At 40.2% G+C, this 16932-nt stretch overlaps 1 protein-coding gene across 2 annotated transcripts in view; it reads right to left on the bottom strand.

Annotated features, from left to right (window-relative positions):
* MYO5C (myosin VC) overlaps nt 6310-16932 on the bottom strand; it is a 129146-nt gene continuing 118523 nt past the window's right edge. For both annotated transcript variants that reach the window (XM_021095283.1, XM_005659597.3), the window contains exons 39-41: nt 9688-9862; nt 9102-9182; nt 6310-7894 (exon numbers count right to left, since the gene is read on the bottom strand). In XM_021095283.1, coding sequence (XP_020950942.1) covers nt 7742-7894; nt 9102-9182; nt 9688-9862 — 409 coding nt within the window. In that variant the 3' untranslated portion in view covers nt 6310-7741. The remainder of the gene's footprint in view (nt 7895-9101; nt 9183-9687; nt 9863-16932) is intronic.

Raw genomic sequence — 16932 nt, 5'->3', positions numbered from 1 at the left:
GGTAACAACTTAAATTTTTAAAAAGTAGTACTTACAATTTCTGCACATACTGAACAATAGCTGAGCTGTTGAGATTTCTTGAAAACTGGTCTTAGAGCCCGTTGTTTGAAACATTTGTCACAGGAGCCAAATACATTAACTAGAAAGGTCTGATCACACATCTTTTACTTAGGGTGAAGCTGAAAAAGAGAGCAAAAAGGGATGTATGTGTGTGTGTTTATGAGAAAAACCAAGAGAAATAGCTTAAAAAAAAAAACCCTCATCTCCCTTTTATTATGGTTGTTGCTCAGACCTCTACATGCAGAATAAAGTCTATGCAGTTAATTTGTAACTTTTGATTTATTACAACATGATGGGTCAACACCAGCTGATTATTTAATCAGTAAGAAAATGTCAAACAGTAGGTTTTCTGAATTGGCATGTAGTTTAACCATTTCACCGTAGTTTGCAGATATGGACACAATTAATCTTTGTAGCACAGTATTAATCCCATGGGGCCTCAAAATGAAAACGTAGTTGTAATGTATTCTATAATTAAAAACTTCAGGAGTTCCCCTTGTGGCTCAGAGGTAACAAACCTGACTAGCATTCTTTTGGGTTCAATCCCTGGCCTTGCTCAGTGGGTTAAGGATCTGGTGTTGCTGTAAGTTGTGGTGTACGTTGCAGACATGGCTCGGATCCCACGTTGCTGTGGGGTAGGCTGGCAGCTGCAGCTCCAATTCGACCGCTAGTCTGGGCATATGCTACAGGTGTGGCCCTAAAAAGACAAAAAAATATCCAACCGCAGCAGTCAGGGTTGCTGCAGAGGCATGGACTTGATCCCCAGCCTGGTGGCATAGGTCACAGCTGCACCTTGGATTCAATTCCTGACCTGGGAACTTCCATACTCCAAGAGTGGGGCCATAAAAAATTCCTCCTCTTGGGGTGAACTTTTGGAGCAAAGGCAAGAATCAGAAAATGGCAGAGCCTGACCCCAATCAATGCCATGAGGCCAATCAAGTGTGGTGTTGGTTCCCTGCAAGGAACACATCTCACCTATGAAATATTTGACAGTCACAGACCTAGCAGTCACTACATGTCCACCCGGAAGTCAACAGACAGGCCCAGACCACTGAAGGGAGAGCAACCTTGAGGAAACAAAATCATCCAGTGCTAAGGGTGGGGCTCTGGCTGATGGGATGCTGCCCCCCACTACTTAGGCAAGTTACTTGACCTCTGTGAATCTTTGTTAGCCAATCTGTCAAATGTGGATCTTAAAATCTCCTATTGTAGGATGGTAGGGAATTAGGAGAGTTGTATAGGAAGCATTTCCCTCAAAGCTGGAATATAGTGAGTGCTCTTCCTCAGAAGTTATGCTGCCCTGAGAGTGGCTGCAATAGCTGTAGCAGCAGGGGGAGGGAGAGGGTACTGAGGCTAGAGATGAGGAAAGTACAGAGAGGAGCTTATGGCCACAGTTTAGATGCAAGGAAGGCCTGAACTAAGTAATGCTGTGGGATGCATTTGGACCATGCTTACAAAAGTGGAGCAGGACTTTGTGACATGTGGGGATAAGGAGAGGGAGATGTCCCAGATGTCTCCTAGGTTTCTGTTTGGGAGGCTGAGAGCTCATGGTAGCACTGCTGGAAGACAAGGATCTGAAGGTGTGTGCAGGGGGAAACAGACATCATAGCCATGCCACTTGGATAGGTGTTCCAAAGCATGGGCCACGTCAGGTTTCAAGAAGTCCCCCCCGCCCCAGCATAAAGATATTTTGGCACACTGATCTGAACATTTGAGCAGAGCCAAAATTGAGCTCTGTGGTGTAGGTGGTAATGGAGACACCCCTGAGGGGGGCTGTCTACCATGTAGATGTCATCATGGGGCTGGGGAGAGAAAGGAGAACTCAGAGTTGGGTTGTGCTCCTATAGCCAAGGGGCGGCTGGCATAGTTCTTGAGATCTCTAAGTAGCAAAGGACTAAAGGGCAGTCCCCTAAGGATGAGAGATCAGGAGGGAACCAACTACCAGAGACTACTGGCCTCTCACAGCTATCCTGGGAGGGAGGTAGGACATCTGTGTGACTGCTGAGGAAATACTAAAGAATTATATGAGGTCAAGGTCAGTGATGGAGCCTGAATATGTATGTAGTGGGACTCCACAACACTTAGCATGGATCAAGCTGCTCAGCCTTGTCATGGAAAGCAAGTTAAAGAATGCAAAAGGGCCCACCCATTAGATACTGGCCCGTGGTGAGGGCCCAGTAATGTCACCCCCATGGGCAAGCCTGCCAAGGCGGCCAGTCACAAGGTCATGCTGAGGACTCCAAGTAATAGCATTAGGAGGGTGAGCCATGGGTTTTTCAGCAAGGGAGTGATGTCATCAAGTGGATTATTCCAGCATTTGTGCTTCCAGAAGTAGGTCAGAGAGAGAATGTACAGCAGCAAAGTCAACTAGGTTAAGAGACTGTTATCATGCTCTGTGGAAGAGAAAAAGAGCTCTGGACAGAACAGCAGCTGCAAGAATGGAAAGCAAGAGAAACCCTAGGGACCAAGTGGAGAAAGAATAGAGGATGGCTAGGAATTATGGGAGATCAACTCCCACAAAAAGAGAAGTAGAAAAAATTGCCAGTATTCCAAATCTAGATAATGTTTTTCTTCAAATTATAAGAGCTATACATGTTCATTATAAATAATTGGAAACAGAAGGACATGAAGAATGAAAATCAATCACCTACATTCCCTGTCCTAACAAATTACTGACCTCTACTAGCATTTTGTTTTCCTGTAGTATCTTCATAAGCATCTATGTGTATACATTTTTTAAAAATTGGATTTATATGCCATAAGCAATTTTGAACTTTAATTTTTTGTTTACTAGTGTTTTAGTCTTCACATGTCATTGCATATTCTTGGAAAGCACCAATTTTTAAATGAAGACCACAAGCTTTGAGTCATCAACTTTAAATCATATTACATTTTAGATCTGCCTGGTTGAACATGGGCAAGCTATAAAACTAAACTTCAAAGGTTACAGTATTTTAAAACTATAAATATTATACATGGTCATTGTAGAAAGTCTGGAAAAATCAAAACGGTGTAAGGAAGAAAACAATCACCTATAATCCTACTGCCCAGAGAGACTCCTTTTCACATTTTGGTGAAACATTTGGTGTATACCCATATGTGAAAAGGAATCCCCAAGGGACTCATTGAGGAGTTTTAGGAGTTCTCCAGGGACTCACTGAGTTAAGGATCTGGCATTGTCACTGCTGTGTTGGGGGTTCGATCCCTGGCCCGGGAACTCCACATGCCATGGATATGGCCCCCCCCAAAAAACCCCACAAAATAACCAACCAACAAACGGATTTTTAGGACCATTGGGGTTATACTGCTCATGCATACTGTCTCTATTTTTACATCTTGATGTTTTTCATTTAGTATTTATAGTAAGAGCTAAATAATTTTAGAACATTCTGTGGTACTTACATCAACAACCTTTTTTTTATGATGAGGGAACTTTTTACAGCTAGAGCAAATGCTTCAATGGGTATTTTGACCAAAAAAAAAAAAAAAAAAAAAAGACAAAAATGCCCCATTTTATCAAGTTTTGATGTGAAATTGCTCTGTAGTAGGAGTTGCCTAGTCCTAAACAAAGAACAAAATTTCTCTGAAAAATTTCACTTAAATGTATGGTTCAAAAATCACTAAAATCCCCACTAGTCCATTATTATTTTTAAGAGTCAGTGCCAAAGATGGAAAGTCAAAGGGAAAGTCCCCATTACCTGCCTTACACTCAATCCCCTGAGTTTGGTGCATATTCTTCCAGACTTTTCTGACGTCTGAGATAAAGCTTTGTTAGTTATAAAAGGGGCTGTTAGCTACTTGCTTTTAGAATTTAAAAAATGCAAGTAAAAACCACACTGTGAATCCACTATTCACCCACCGGAATACCTAATATTAAAAAGATCGACGTTGTAGTGTCGCTAAGAGTGTAGAGAACTGGACCTCTTTTGTTAGTAGGAGGATAAAATGCTACAACCGCAATGGAAAACTGGTGGATAGGACCTACTAAAGCTATCCTACTCCTGGATATATATATACTCAACAGAAATGAATACGTATATCCTCAAAAATAAAACATAAGTGCCACAGCAGCTTTATTCATAATAGCCCTAAACTGGAAAAATCCATATGTTTATCAATGCAGACTAGATATATTAATTGGGATATGTCCATGTGATAAAAAGGAATAAACTGCTGATACACATGACAGTGTGGATATATCTCACAGATTTATGAAAACCATGTCATGTTTGGTGTCAAAAGCCTCTATTAAGCTGCACTCTGAGGTTTATGTTGATATGTGAAGTGTTACCTGGATCAATTTTTAAAACAGATTGAATGACTGTAAAGATGCTTAGTTTTTTTTCCTGATACCAATACTAAATATATTTTGAAAAGAGCACGCCTATTTCAAAAGAAATGCATGTGAACTGTGGAAAGATGAAAACATATAGATTAACTACCACCACCCCTCACTTGTGCTCCCACCACACAGAAAGACCACAGTCAACATCTTGGTACATACACACCTGGATGCTTTTCTGAGCATTTAAGAAAGCTTGAGTATTCTGGAGTTCCCGTCGTGGCGCAGTGGAAACGAATCCGACTAGGAACCATGAGGTTGCGGATTTGATCCCTGCCCTTGCTCAGTGGGTTAATGATCCGGCATTGCCATGAGCTGGGGTGTGGGTCGCAGACGTGGCTCGGATCCCGCATTGTTGTGGCTCTGACGTAGGCCGGTGGCTACAGCTCCGATTAGACCCCTAGCCAGGGAACCTCCATATGCCTCGGGAGTAGCCCAAGAAATGGCAAAAAGACAAAAAAAAAAAAAAAAAAAAAAAAAAAAAGCTTGAGTATTCTAATTTAATGGTAACACATACATACCTTCCAGAGTCAACACTTGGAGCGGATGAGCAGAAAGGAAAGAAGTTAGGGCTGCAGCTCCAAGGGGCTTAAACAACTGCAGCCCATCTGACTAATCTCCTTATCCAGGCCTTAGAGCTCAGCTGCTCCCTTCCTTCCCACCTGCAGCTCAATGTTCAGGGCTGGGGTACTCACTGCAGTTTGCATTTCTCCCTCACCCCTGAATCTTCTGACCATCCATGCTGTCAGGTGCTCTCAGCCCCGTTGACCAGTTCTCCATCCTCTGCAGGAAGCAGAGTTCAGCAGGTTTGACTCTTGTGGATTCAGATCCTGTTTCACTGAGCAACCCTGACATTCACCTGCTGAAGGTTATTGGCAGCTCCTACATCCTCACAGTCTCACCCCATGGGCACCTTATTCTTTTGGCCATCCTTCCCACCTTAGGCTTTGCAGAACTTATCAGGATTGTGGTGCAAGCACTCCCCTGCCCCTTTCTCCAAGCCTGCACTTCTCAGCCTCTGCAGGGCCCCTCATTTTGTCTCCAAGCAAGATCTACTTCCCAAGGCTGACTCCCCATAAACCCTGCCACTTCTGGGAGGACTCTGCTCCTGCAGTTCTGCTCACTGGCATCAGAATGACACAGAGATGAGCAAGATGTGGACCTGCTCTCTAGAAGCTCACAGGGCAGCAGAGGGAATGGCCAACATTCCTGGCTTTTAGCCCAGGGTACATGCTGTTAAAACGGGAAGGAGGAGTTCCCATCGTGGCGCAGTGGTCAACGAATCCGACTAGGAACCATGAGGTTGCGGGTTCAGTCCCTGCCCTTGCTCAGTGGGTTAACGATCCAGCATTGCCGTGAGCTGTGGTGTAGGTCGCAGACTCGGCTTGGATCCCGTGTTACTGTGGCTCTGGCGTAGGCTGGTGGCTATGGCTCCGATTCGACCCCTAGCCTGGGAACCTCCATATGCCACAGGGGCGGCCCAAGAAATAGCAAAAAGACAAAACAAACAAACAAACAAAAAAAAACCCCAAAAAACAAAAAAGCAAAACAAAACAAAAAAACCAGGAAGGAACCCTGAGCCATGGAAGCCGAAAAGGAAGAGTTATGGGTTCTTCATGATGCAAGGGAGACTTTGGAGTGGCACAGAGAAGGCCATGATTTTGAAGCAAAACCCAGCCAACTCTCCACCAAGTAGCCCCTCATTCTGGCACAGTCTCGGAGCTTCAGACACAGCCTGAGCCAACATTTACAGCATATTTACTTCCTGTCTAAAAATTTTTATGTTTTATGAAGTATTATGAATCTATAAAGATTCCAGCATCTCTAAGTGACTCTTAAAGTAAGGCATACAACTTAGGCACTTGAGAAAAATGTTATGTCCTAGCAATTAAAAGAATCTGACCCAATTCATTTGATAATTTATTTTATTGGTTAAATGTTACAGGGACACACAGTTTTTGAAGGCACGAGCCTGCTGTGGTACCCTTTGACTGGCAAAGCAATAAAGCTATTCTTTTCTCCTTCACCCCCACCCCCCTCTAAAGAGAGCAGTTCTCCAGTGTTCCCTGACCCTGCTGCTCTCTGCCCAGGCACCCCTTCCCAATGAAGTCTTTTGCTTTGTCAAAAAAAGAATGTTACAAAGTTCTATTTCTCTTTTCTTCATATACAATGTATCTAAATGAACTAAATTAAACATTTATAATAGAAAAGACATTATTACATATTAGTAGGACAATGTTGCTTCTTCATAATCATGTATTATTTCCACCCCTGAGATATATGTCCATGTAACAGAATCACAACTATGGCCTATGACTTTGGGATGAAGCAGAACAGCGCTGGGTCCACAGGCCATGGGGTCAGAAGTGCTTATCAAATGATGTTTTATGCTCTGAAAGGAAGAAAGGAGAACGCTTATGGGAACAAGGAATAATCAATCCCCACAAAACTTGAGAAACAGGTTTCTCAAAGGGAGCAACTGACATAATTCATTTATTTTTATGAGAAAAATTTTAAACATATTTAAATGCTGATAAGGTAGAGAAAATCATTTAGGTTGCCTTTTAAACTTAGGTTTTTAAGTTATTGTATGAAAGATGTTAAACATGAAAAATTATGGCAAATATATTGACAGATAAAATTTAAAGAAATGTTGTATTGGAGGATGAGAGGATAAATGGTGTGGCAATTAAGCTTGAATGATATATTAGTTTTAAATAGATGTATACATAAAAATACTTCATATGATTCATTTTAGATTGAACATTCTCCTAAAAATTAGAGGGGTCTGAAATAAATATTTTTAATGCAAGAACATTTTGAGTAAAATGACTTAGTGAAACCCCTCATGGCCCTCAAACAGGCATGAGGTGAGAGGATCCCATGGTCAAATGGGATTATCTGGAAGATTCAGCCCTGGAACCCATTTGTGGCTTCATAAGTGTATCTGGGCTTCATATGAACCTTAGAAAACTTGGGAAAAACTGTGTCCCCAGGTCTCATTCCCTCTGGGTGGACTCCTGTCACAAGACAGATCTAGTCAAGAGGCATCTGGCAGAAAACATGAGCCTTGCAGGAATTTTAGGAAAAGGTGGCTGAGATTTCAAAGCTAGACATGTCCTTTCCAACCTCAGTTGGTGTGTGTTCATGGTTATAAGAGGACAGCAGCAGCACCATCACCACGAGCAAGAGAAGATGCAGCCTATTTGGAAGAACTCTAATTTTCTTCCTTCAGTCACATTCCCAGGCATTTCCAGTTCCAATTAAAATAAGCCACATCCCTCGTATTTGACCTTCAGTTAGCTTTTGAGGGAAAACTATTTATTCTCTTGTCTCCTGCTATAATCTATTGAGAAAGCCTAGCTTGAAACTGCTGGGGATCTGGATCATTTCCAGAGCATGTGGAGAGGGGGTAAAAGGAAATGTGACTTGAAAGAGATATTTGGTATCCAACATCAGGTGTGATGAATCCTCTCTGCTATTTAGGAGAGCCTGAAATGAGAAGCAGAGGAAAAAATGAATAAGGAAACCAGTGCACTCTACTTTATTGTTGTCTAGAAGTCACGAGTAAGGAAAACACAACAACCCTATATCCAGTGAAAAACTTCTTTCAAAATCACATGAGATCACACACAAAAGGGCTTTTTAACAGCACAGCTCCAAGGTGAAATGGTCTATCCAGGTCTTGCATATCAGCTCTCATGAATACTTACTTGCTCTGTTTCACTTCACAAGTTAATTTCCCACAGGATGGACTGACTGTAAATCGAGCTGTTTTCTATTCTTACCTATTCTCATGGCATAATTCTAAGCCCAAACATGAGCAGATCTCAGTATTACATTTTCTTTGCATTCATATTTCTTTTTAGCTCAGTGGTTTGCAAACTTTTTCTTGGTCCCAGGACTCCTTTGTACTCTTAAATTATGAGGACCCCAAACAGCTTTTGTGTGGGGGGTATACCTATTGATAACTATCATATTAGTAATTATAATAATTTTAAATATTAGTTCATTAAAATAACAAGAACAAACCCAATACATGTTAACATATTTTTTTTGAAAAATCACTATATTTTTGAAAACAAACTAGTGGAAAGCAGTACTATTTTATAGTTTTGTGAATCTTTTTAATGTCTGACTTAATATGATAGGTGGCATCTCCTATTTGCTTTTGCATTTACCTACTGTGATATGCTATTTTGGTTAAAGTGTATAAAGAAAAATCTGCCTCACATAGGTAAGTATTTGGAAAAAGGAAGACTTTGTGGACTTCATGAAATCAGCTCCAGCATCTGTCCAAGGTCCTTGAACCAGACTTTGAGAACTGCTGCCTTAGTTCATTGAAGAAGAAACTTCAGGGATTAAAATACGAAAAAAAAAAAAATGGGTACACAGGTTCTCTGTTTCCCTTCAGCCTTTGCTCCCTTGTATATGCTCAAAGACTGATGAGATACAAGACGTGCTGAAGGAGCATAGCATGGGAGTCACCATTTTGGTGTTTTCATTCCCCTCTGGCTAGAGCTAAAATGAGTTCTGAAAATGGGAGGTGAGGTGGATTGGACCGGGGAAATCCCTGCTTCTTTTGCTGGGTGCCTTTTGTTTGTATATTTGGTACATGTACTTTAACCCTGAATTTCTACAATGTTAATTAAATATCACTTATACTAAAAATTAAAAGATACACCCTTAAGGATCTCACCTGTACTTTGCGCACGAAGGATGGAGTCACTCTTTTCTCAAAGTCATCTATAGGTGTGTATGAATTAAGGATCTTTATGATCTGCAAATAGTACATAAGATATGGTTGTTACACCACGAGAAAGGACAACTCTGTCCCATGAAATAATGGTTCTGGTGGTAGGGGAACAGTCAGGAACCCCAGGTGGCCCTTTTAAACTGTAATTTGGTTCTAAGAACTATATGTTGTTTTTCTCTAAGAAAAGAGAAAACAAGCTGAGAAGAGCACAGAAGTGAGCAAAGACATCATAGAATTAGATGACAGTAAGAGAATTCCCCATTTCTAGCCTTTTTCGCCATTCCCTCTACCCCAAACATACACATTCCCCTGAGGGAATGTGTAACATGCACTTTTCTGTTTTTAAGGTCTAGAGTTAGTATTTAATAAATGTTTGTTAGGTAAGGGGGTGGGCCATGGGAGATATGTATGCTCCCCAAAGAACACACAGAAATGCATATGCGCCCCACGGCTGGCTAAGCCAGGAGAGGTGATGCCAACTACATGAACTATTGGCAAGGTTTGGAAGACACTCAGCAAGTCTGGTCACCTGCACAGCAGACAGGGAGGTGCAGCGCTCATAGATCTCCTTGGCATCACTGTCTGTGGTCTTCTTGACCTGAAGCAACCAGGCTGCCTGAGAGAGAGGTTCCAAAGTTTCCTTGGCCAAGCTGTTCTGCAAGTTCTTATCTTTAAGCCATTCTTCTAAGTAGCTGATGTTGCACCTGGAGTAAAAGCCAGAGGATCAGAGAGCAGTGGGCCATCCCTGTAGAACACTTCAGGAGAGGTTGCCGAATCCCCTAATAGGTCCCAACATGGTACTGGAGTTCACTGAGAGACTTAGGACCACAGTCAAGCAGTTTCTTCATTTATAACAAGACAGGGTTGGACCAGATGATCAGCTCTCATAATTGATGGTTCTAAGGATCATGATGGTCTACGGTGAGGGGTCATAACAGCAATAAACTTCAGTGAAAACCAGAGCAAAGAACAGCAGCTACCATCATTTATAAAGTAATCTAATGAAGTACCCTTAATAATAGACTTGAAAAGATATTAAAGGAAAAACATAATGATATTTGAAGAGAAGGCTTATTTTGGTATAAAAATTGTTTGATTTCTTCAATTGGCATAAAGTTTTTAATTGGTAGAAAGATTTCTTTCAGTCCACTGAAGTTTTGATTCTAGTTTTTGTCACTGATTATCATAGGATTATGAGTTAAAGAGACATGGGTTTTAGTCCCACCAATCTATGGAGTGAGGCTGGAAAGTTACTCAACCTCTCTGGGTAAATCAGAGTGTTGGGAACACTTGTACATGGCTAGTGGGAATGGAAGAGGTATAGTAGCTAAGGAAAATATTGGGCAGTTCCTCAAAATGTTGAACACAGAACTAGCATCTGACCCAGCAATTCACTTCTAGATACTTAACTAACAAGAATTGAAAACATGTCCACACAAAAAAATCATGAACACAAATGTTTATAGCAGTATTCATTAGAGCCAAAAAACAAAAAGCCAAATGTCCACCAGCTGAAGGAACTGTGGTATAGTCATGCAATGGGATCTTAGTCAGCAATAAAATGGAATGAGGTACTGACACATGCCACCACATGGATACACTATGAAAACATTATGCTAAGTGAAAGAAGTCAGTCACAAAAGACAACATATTTTATGATTCCATTTATTTTTAAAATGGACTAGGCAAATCTATAGAGAAAGAAAACATACTTGTTGCTGTTTAAGCTGTAAGGTACTCCCCAGTGGGGGATAAGAGTGGCTGCTACTGGGTGTAAGGTTTCTTTTCTTTTTTTTTTTTAAAGGCCACACCCGCAGCATATGGAGGTTCCCAGGTTAGTGGTTGAATAGGAGCTGTAGCCACCAGTCTAGGCCACAGCAACGCCAGACCAAGCCATGTCTGTGACCTACACCACAGTTCATGACAATGCCAGATCCTTAACCCACTGAGTGAGGCCAGAAATCGAACCCGAGTCCTCATGGATGCTAGTCAGATTCATTTCCGCTGAGCCACAACGGGAACTACGGTTTCTTTTCGGAGTGATGAAAATGTTCTAAGATAACATCATGGTGATGGCTGCATAACTCTGTCAATACACCAAACTCCACTGAACTATATACTTCAAACAAGTGAACTGTATGGCATATAAATTACATATCAATGAAACCGTTTTTAAAAACTGAATGTTGAACGAGGTGACATCTAAGGTCAATTCTAGCTCTGACCTTCCAGATTAGCAATTCCCCATGGGGGGGGGGGTCCTCTCTTTGGTTATAACTTTGGGACAATAATGCCAAATTAATGTGTAATGAATGTGAAATAACATCTCTTGCACTGGTACCCCTCTTTTTTTGCATTGCCAGTTTTGTCCCACTAATTTAAATTCTTATTACAGTAGATTCCTAATGGGGCTCCCATCTCACCCCTTTTAATCTATCCTATTCAAATTCTGCCACAGTCTTTCTAAATCTGAATTTTGAGCATGTTAATCCTCCCACTCAAAAATCTGTGAGTCCTGGTGCTTGGTAAGATGTAGTGAGCACTGTTTTTTCTCTCTCCCACTGAAAGAAGCTAAAAAACCCTGGATGGAATGCCTAGAACAGCTATTTGAGGACTCTACAAAGCAAATAGTAACAGATGGATTAGGGAAGATGACCAAAATTTGAAGTATTTCCAAATCAATAGTGAATTTACCAGTATCTTTCCCTATGCTTTTCATTGGCCTGAGCTCAAAGCAGCCTGAAACTCAAAAGGAGGAGCCCTCTGGTTCTGGCTTGAGGTGCTGCAAAGGAGTGTCCTAATGCTCTGAGAGAGGGTGGAAGTTATCTTTTTCTTTTTTCCCCTCTTTCCTTTCTTTGTCTTTATCCTCTCATGTGCAAGCCTCAAACAATCCTATAGTAGTGGCAACAGGGTCTGGTAGGAAGCTAAAACTCTAAAAGAGGGTAACTTTCTTCAACTGGAGGAGCTGTGGCTCAAGAAAGCGAGGTGAACTCTCCTGACTTTACTTCCCACTACTTGGCCCTGGATGGGGACATGTGCAGGAAGTATGCCACATAGAAAGTTAAAGCTCCAATATTCTGTCCAGAGGACCAAAGAGGGGATCCTCATGGGTCTGAAAAGTAGCAGAGGTATTACGGAAAGTGTCCCTTAAAGTTGTTTATGAACTCCTAGGCACACCTGTGAATCCATGCATGGATCTGACCTTCAACAGCACGCATAAATTTTGAAGAGTAAACTATGGGACTGAGCACCACTAAAGTTTCAGACTGGCCAAGTTTCAGACACAAGACAGGATGAAATTGCATTATAAAGGTTTCGAAAACTGAACTGACACAGGAACCACAATCCCTAGAGGATGGTCAGAACTTGCAGCCTGAACCCAAGTAGGTTGATTATCTGATAAAAATATCAACATTCTCCATAGAATTTAAAAACTCAGTGTCTCATAATATAATAATAAAAGTGTCCAGAATACAATTCAAATTTACTTGGCATACGAAAACCAAGAAGGAGTTCCCGTCACAGCTTAGCAGAAAAGAATCTGACTAGCATCCACGAGGATGCAGGTTCAGTCGCTGCCCTCATTCAATGGGTTAAGGATCTGGTGTTGCCAGCTGTGATGTAGGCTGTAGATGTGGCTCGGATATGGCATTGCTGTGGCTGTGGCATAGGCCAGTGGCTACAACTCTGATTTGATCCCCTAGCCTGGGAACTTGCATATATGGCAGATTTGGCCCTAGAAAGACAAAAAAAAAAAAAAAGAAAAGAAAAGCAAGAAAATCTTAAGTCACACTAAACAAGACAATCAATAGAAGTCAACTCTGAGATGACACAGATGTTGAAATCATCTAACAAAGATGTTAAAGAAGCTATCACAAAAATGCTCCAAAAATTAAAGACAAACTATCTTGAAATAAATGGAAAGAAAGTCTCAGAAAATAATTAGAAGATGTTAAAAAAAAAGGAAATTTTAGAACTTAAAAATACAATGACCTCACTGAATGGGCTCAGTAGCAGAATAGAGATGGCAGGGAAAAGAGCCAGTGAACTTCAAGGTAGCAATAGAGATTATCCAATCTAAAAAATAGGGAGAGAAAAAAAGAAAAAAAAAAGAGCATTGGGAGCATTAGGGGTAACAAAATAGTGAGAGGTCTAACATTTGAGTCATTAAAGTTCCAGAAGGAAAGGAAAAAGTATGATGCAGACAAAATATTTGAAGAAATGGCTGAAAATGTCCCAAATTTGGTGAGATCCACAAACCAACAGATTTAAGAAGTTCAGGGAATGCCAAAGAGGTTATACCCAGAGAAATTCACATCCAGACACATCATAATCAAATTGTGGTAAACCAAACACACACAAAAAATCTGGAAGTCAATCAGAGAAAAACTATGCATTATTTATTGGGAAATAATAATTCAAGTAACCGTGCATTTCTCATCAGAAACTGTGGAAGCCAGAAAGAGTGAAACATTTTTAAACTGATGAAAAAAAGGACTGTCAACCAAGATATTGGTATCTTACAAAAATATACTATAGGATTAAAGGTGAAATGATGAAAGAAAGCTAAGAGAATTTATTGCCACTGAACCTGCTCTAAAAAGTCTATTAGGAGTCCTCACGTAGCTTAGCAGGTTAAGGACATGGCATTGTCACTGCAGTGGCTCGCGTCACTGCTATGGCCTGGGATCAGTCCCTGGCCTGAGAACTTCCACATATTGTGGGCATGGCCAAATCAATCAATAAGGCCTACTGAAATGATTTCCTCAGGCAGAAGGGAAATGATACCAAAATGAGATGTAAGGGAAAATGAGACTTGAAACATTAGAAATGAGAGAATAATAGAAATGGTAAATATCTGGGTAAATATAGTAGACTATTCTTTTTATATAAGTTCTTTAAAATACGTTGGATGTTTAAAACAAAAATTATAACATTGTCTGGTAGAGTTTTTGATGTATGTAGATGTAATACACGAGATAACCACAACCTAAGCAAAGAGGAGAAAGGGGCCTTTGTGATGGTAGTTTCCACATTCCACTTAATGTGATAAGATCCTGATTCTAAAAAGAATGAAAAAGCTAAGTATGTATACTGTAATTCCAAGAGCAATCATTTAAAAAGATACAAAGAGATATAGTGAAAACAGTAGATAAATTTTAAAAAGGTACCAAATGAGTTCCCATTGTGGCTCAGTGGTACTGAACTTGACTAGTATCCATGAGGACATGGGTTCAATCCCTGGTCTCGTTCAGTGGGTTAAGGATCTGGTACTTCTGTGAGCTGCAGTGTAGGTCACAGATGGGGCTCGGATCTGGCGTTGCTATTGCTGTGGCATGGGCTGGCAGTTGCAGCTTTGATTCAACCCCTAGTCTGTGAACTAGGCTATGCCACAGGTGTGGCCCTAAAAAGACAAATAAAATAAAAATAAATAAAAAGGTACCAAAAATGTTGAAAGAACTAAAAAGAAGACAGGAACAGAAAATGAGAGAAATAAAAATCAGAAAGGACAAATAGAAAATAACAAAATGGAGTTCCCGTTGTGGCGCAGTGGTTAACGAAGCTGACTAGGAACCATGAGGTTGCAGGTTCGATCCCCGCCCTTGCTCAGTGGGTTAACGATCCGGCATTGCCGTGAGCTGTGGTGTAGGTTGCAGACTCGGCTCGGATCCCGCATTGCTGTGGCTCTGGCATAGGCTGGCAGCTATAGCTCCGATTCGACCCCTAGCCTGGGAACCTCCATACGCCATGGGAGCAGCCCAAGAATTGGCAAAAAGACAAAAAAATAAAATAAAATAAAATAAAAATAAAAAAGAAAATAACAAAATGGTAGACTTAAATCTAAATATATCAGTAATTATATTAAAATAGGCTAAACACCCCAATTAAGAAGCATAGATCATCAGACTGGATGAGAAAAAAACAAAAAGGACCCAAATATATGCTGTCTACAAGAAACTCACTTCAAATGTGATACAGGTAAGTTAAAAGTAAAAGTTAAAAATATGAATGAAAAAAGATATACTAAGAAAACACTGATCCAAACAGAAAGAAGACTTTTCAGACAAAGTAGACTCTTTAAAGCAGAGAAAATTACAAGGGAAGGATAAAGACAGACCCTACATGGTGTTAGGAGGGTCAACTCACCAAAAAGACATAGTAATTTTTAATGTGCATGCACCTAAAAACAGAGCTTCAAATATAAAAGCAAAACCTGACAGACTGAAAGAAGAAACAGATAAATCCATAATTATAGTTGGAAATTTCCACACTCCTCTCAGTGGTCAATTTAACTGAAAGAAAATCAGCAAGGCTGCAGAACTGAAAAACATCATCAGTAAACTGGTTCTAACTGACATTTATAGAACATTCTACCCAACAACCACAGAATATACATTCTTTTCAACTGTATGTGGAACATTCACACAAATAGACCATATTCTGGGTCACAAATGCAAATATCAACACACTTAAAAATAATTGAGGTCACACAAAATTTGTTTTTGTACATGTAAAAACATTTATAAGTTTGTAATTTAAAAATAAACCTGGGAAAGTCCTCATGCAAAGCAGGGTGGGTGGTATCTCTAGTATCATAATGTATGGGATATTTTAACCTGTATGTACTTTGAAATTTTTAAAAAATTGTGGCAGAAAACACATAAAATTACCATCTTAACCACTTAAAGTGTACAGTATAGTGGCGTTAACTATATGTACCAAATTTGTAAAACAGAGTCCCAGAATATTTTCACTTTGTAAAACTGAAACTCTATATCCACTGAACAAACAATAACTCCCCTTTTCTCTCTTTCCTTAGCCCCAGGCAACCACCCTTCTACCTTCTAAGTTTGACTGACATAGTATGTTCTTTGACTACGATGAAATTAAACTAAAAATCAATGACAGAAGGGTAACAAGAAAATCTCTGAACACTTGGAAATTAAACAACATACTTCTAAATAATCCATAGGTCAAGAGTAAGACTCAAGGGAAATCAGAAAATATTTTCAACATAACAAAAAATGAAAATACAACATATCGAAATTTGCGGAATAGAGTTAAAGCAGTGCTTAGAGAGAAATGTATAGCATTAAATGCTTATGTTAGAAAAGAAAGGTCTGAGTCAATAATCCAAGGCTCTATTTTAGGAAACTAGAAGAAGAGAAAAATAAACACAAAGTAGGCAGAAGAAATGAAATCATGAAGACAGCAATAGAAATCAATTTAAAAAATAAGACAATGGAACTAAAAACTGCTTCTTTGAAAAGAACATAAAATTGATACAGCTCTAGCAAGACTGACCAAGGAAAAGAGAAGACATATCTTACCCACAGAAGAGTGGAGGAGGGGGGTATTACTACAAATTCTGCAGAAATGACAATAATAAGGAAATATTCCAAAGCGCTCTACATATAGAAACTTAACTTTGATTAACTGGACAAATTCAATGAAAGCCAAAAACTACCAAATTTCACCTAAGATGAAATCTATAACCAGAACAGTCCTACAACTATTAAAGAATTTGAGGAGTTCCCGTTGTGGTGCAGCAAAAATGAATCCAACTAGGAACCATGAGGTAGAGGGTTCGATCTCTGGCCTTGCTCAGTGGGTTAAGGATCTGGTATTGCCGTGAGCTGTGGTATAGGTTGCAGACCCGGCTCGGATCTTGCATTCCTCTGTTTATGATGTAGGCCGGCAGATGTAGCTCCCATTTGACCCCTAGCCTGGGAACCTCCATATTCCATGGTTGTGGCCTTAAAAAAAAAAAAAA

This window comes from Sus scrofa, chromosome 1 (assembly GCF_000003025.6).
Source record: "Sus scrofa isolate TJ Tabasco breed Duroc chromosome 1, Sscrofa11.1, whole genome shotgun sequence".
NCBI classification, from domain to species: Eukaryota; Metazoa; Chordata; class Mammalia; order Artiodactyla; family Suidae; genus Sus; species Sus scrofa.
The sequence above is the reverse complement of the archived record's forward strand: the minus strand, read 5'-3'. Positions and strand labels throughout refer to the sequence as shown.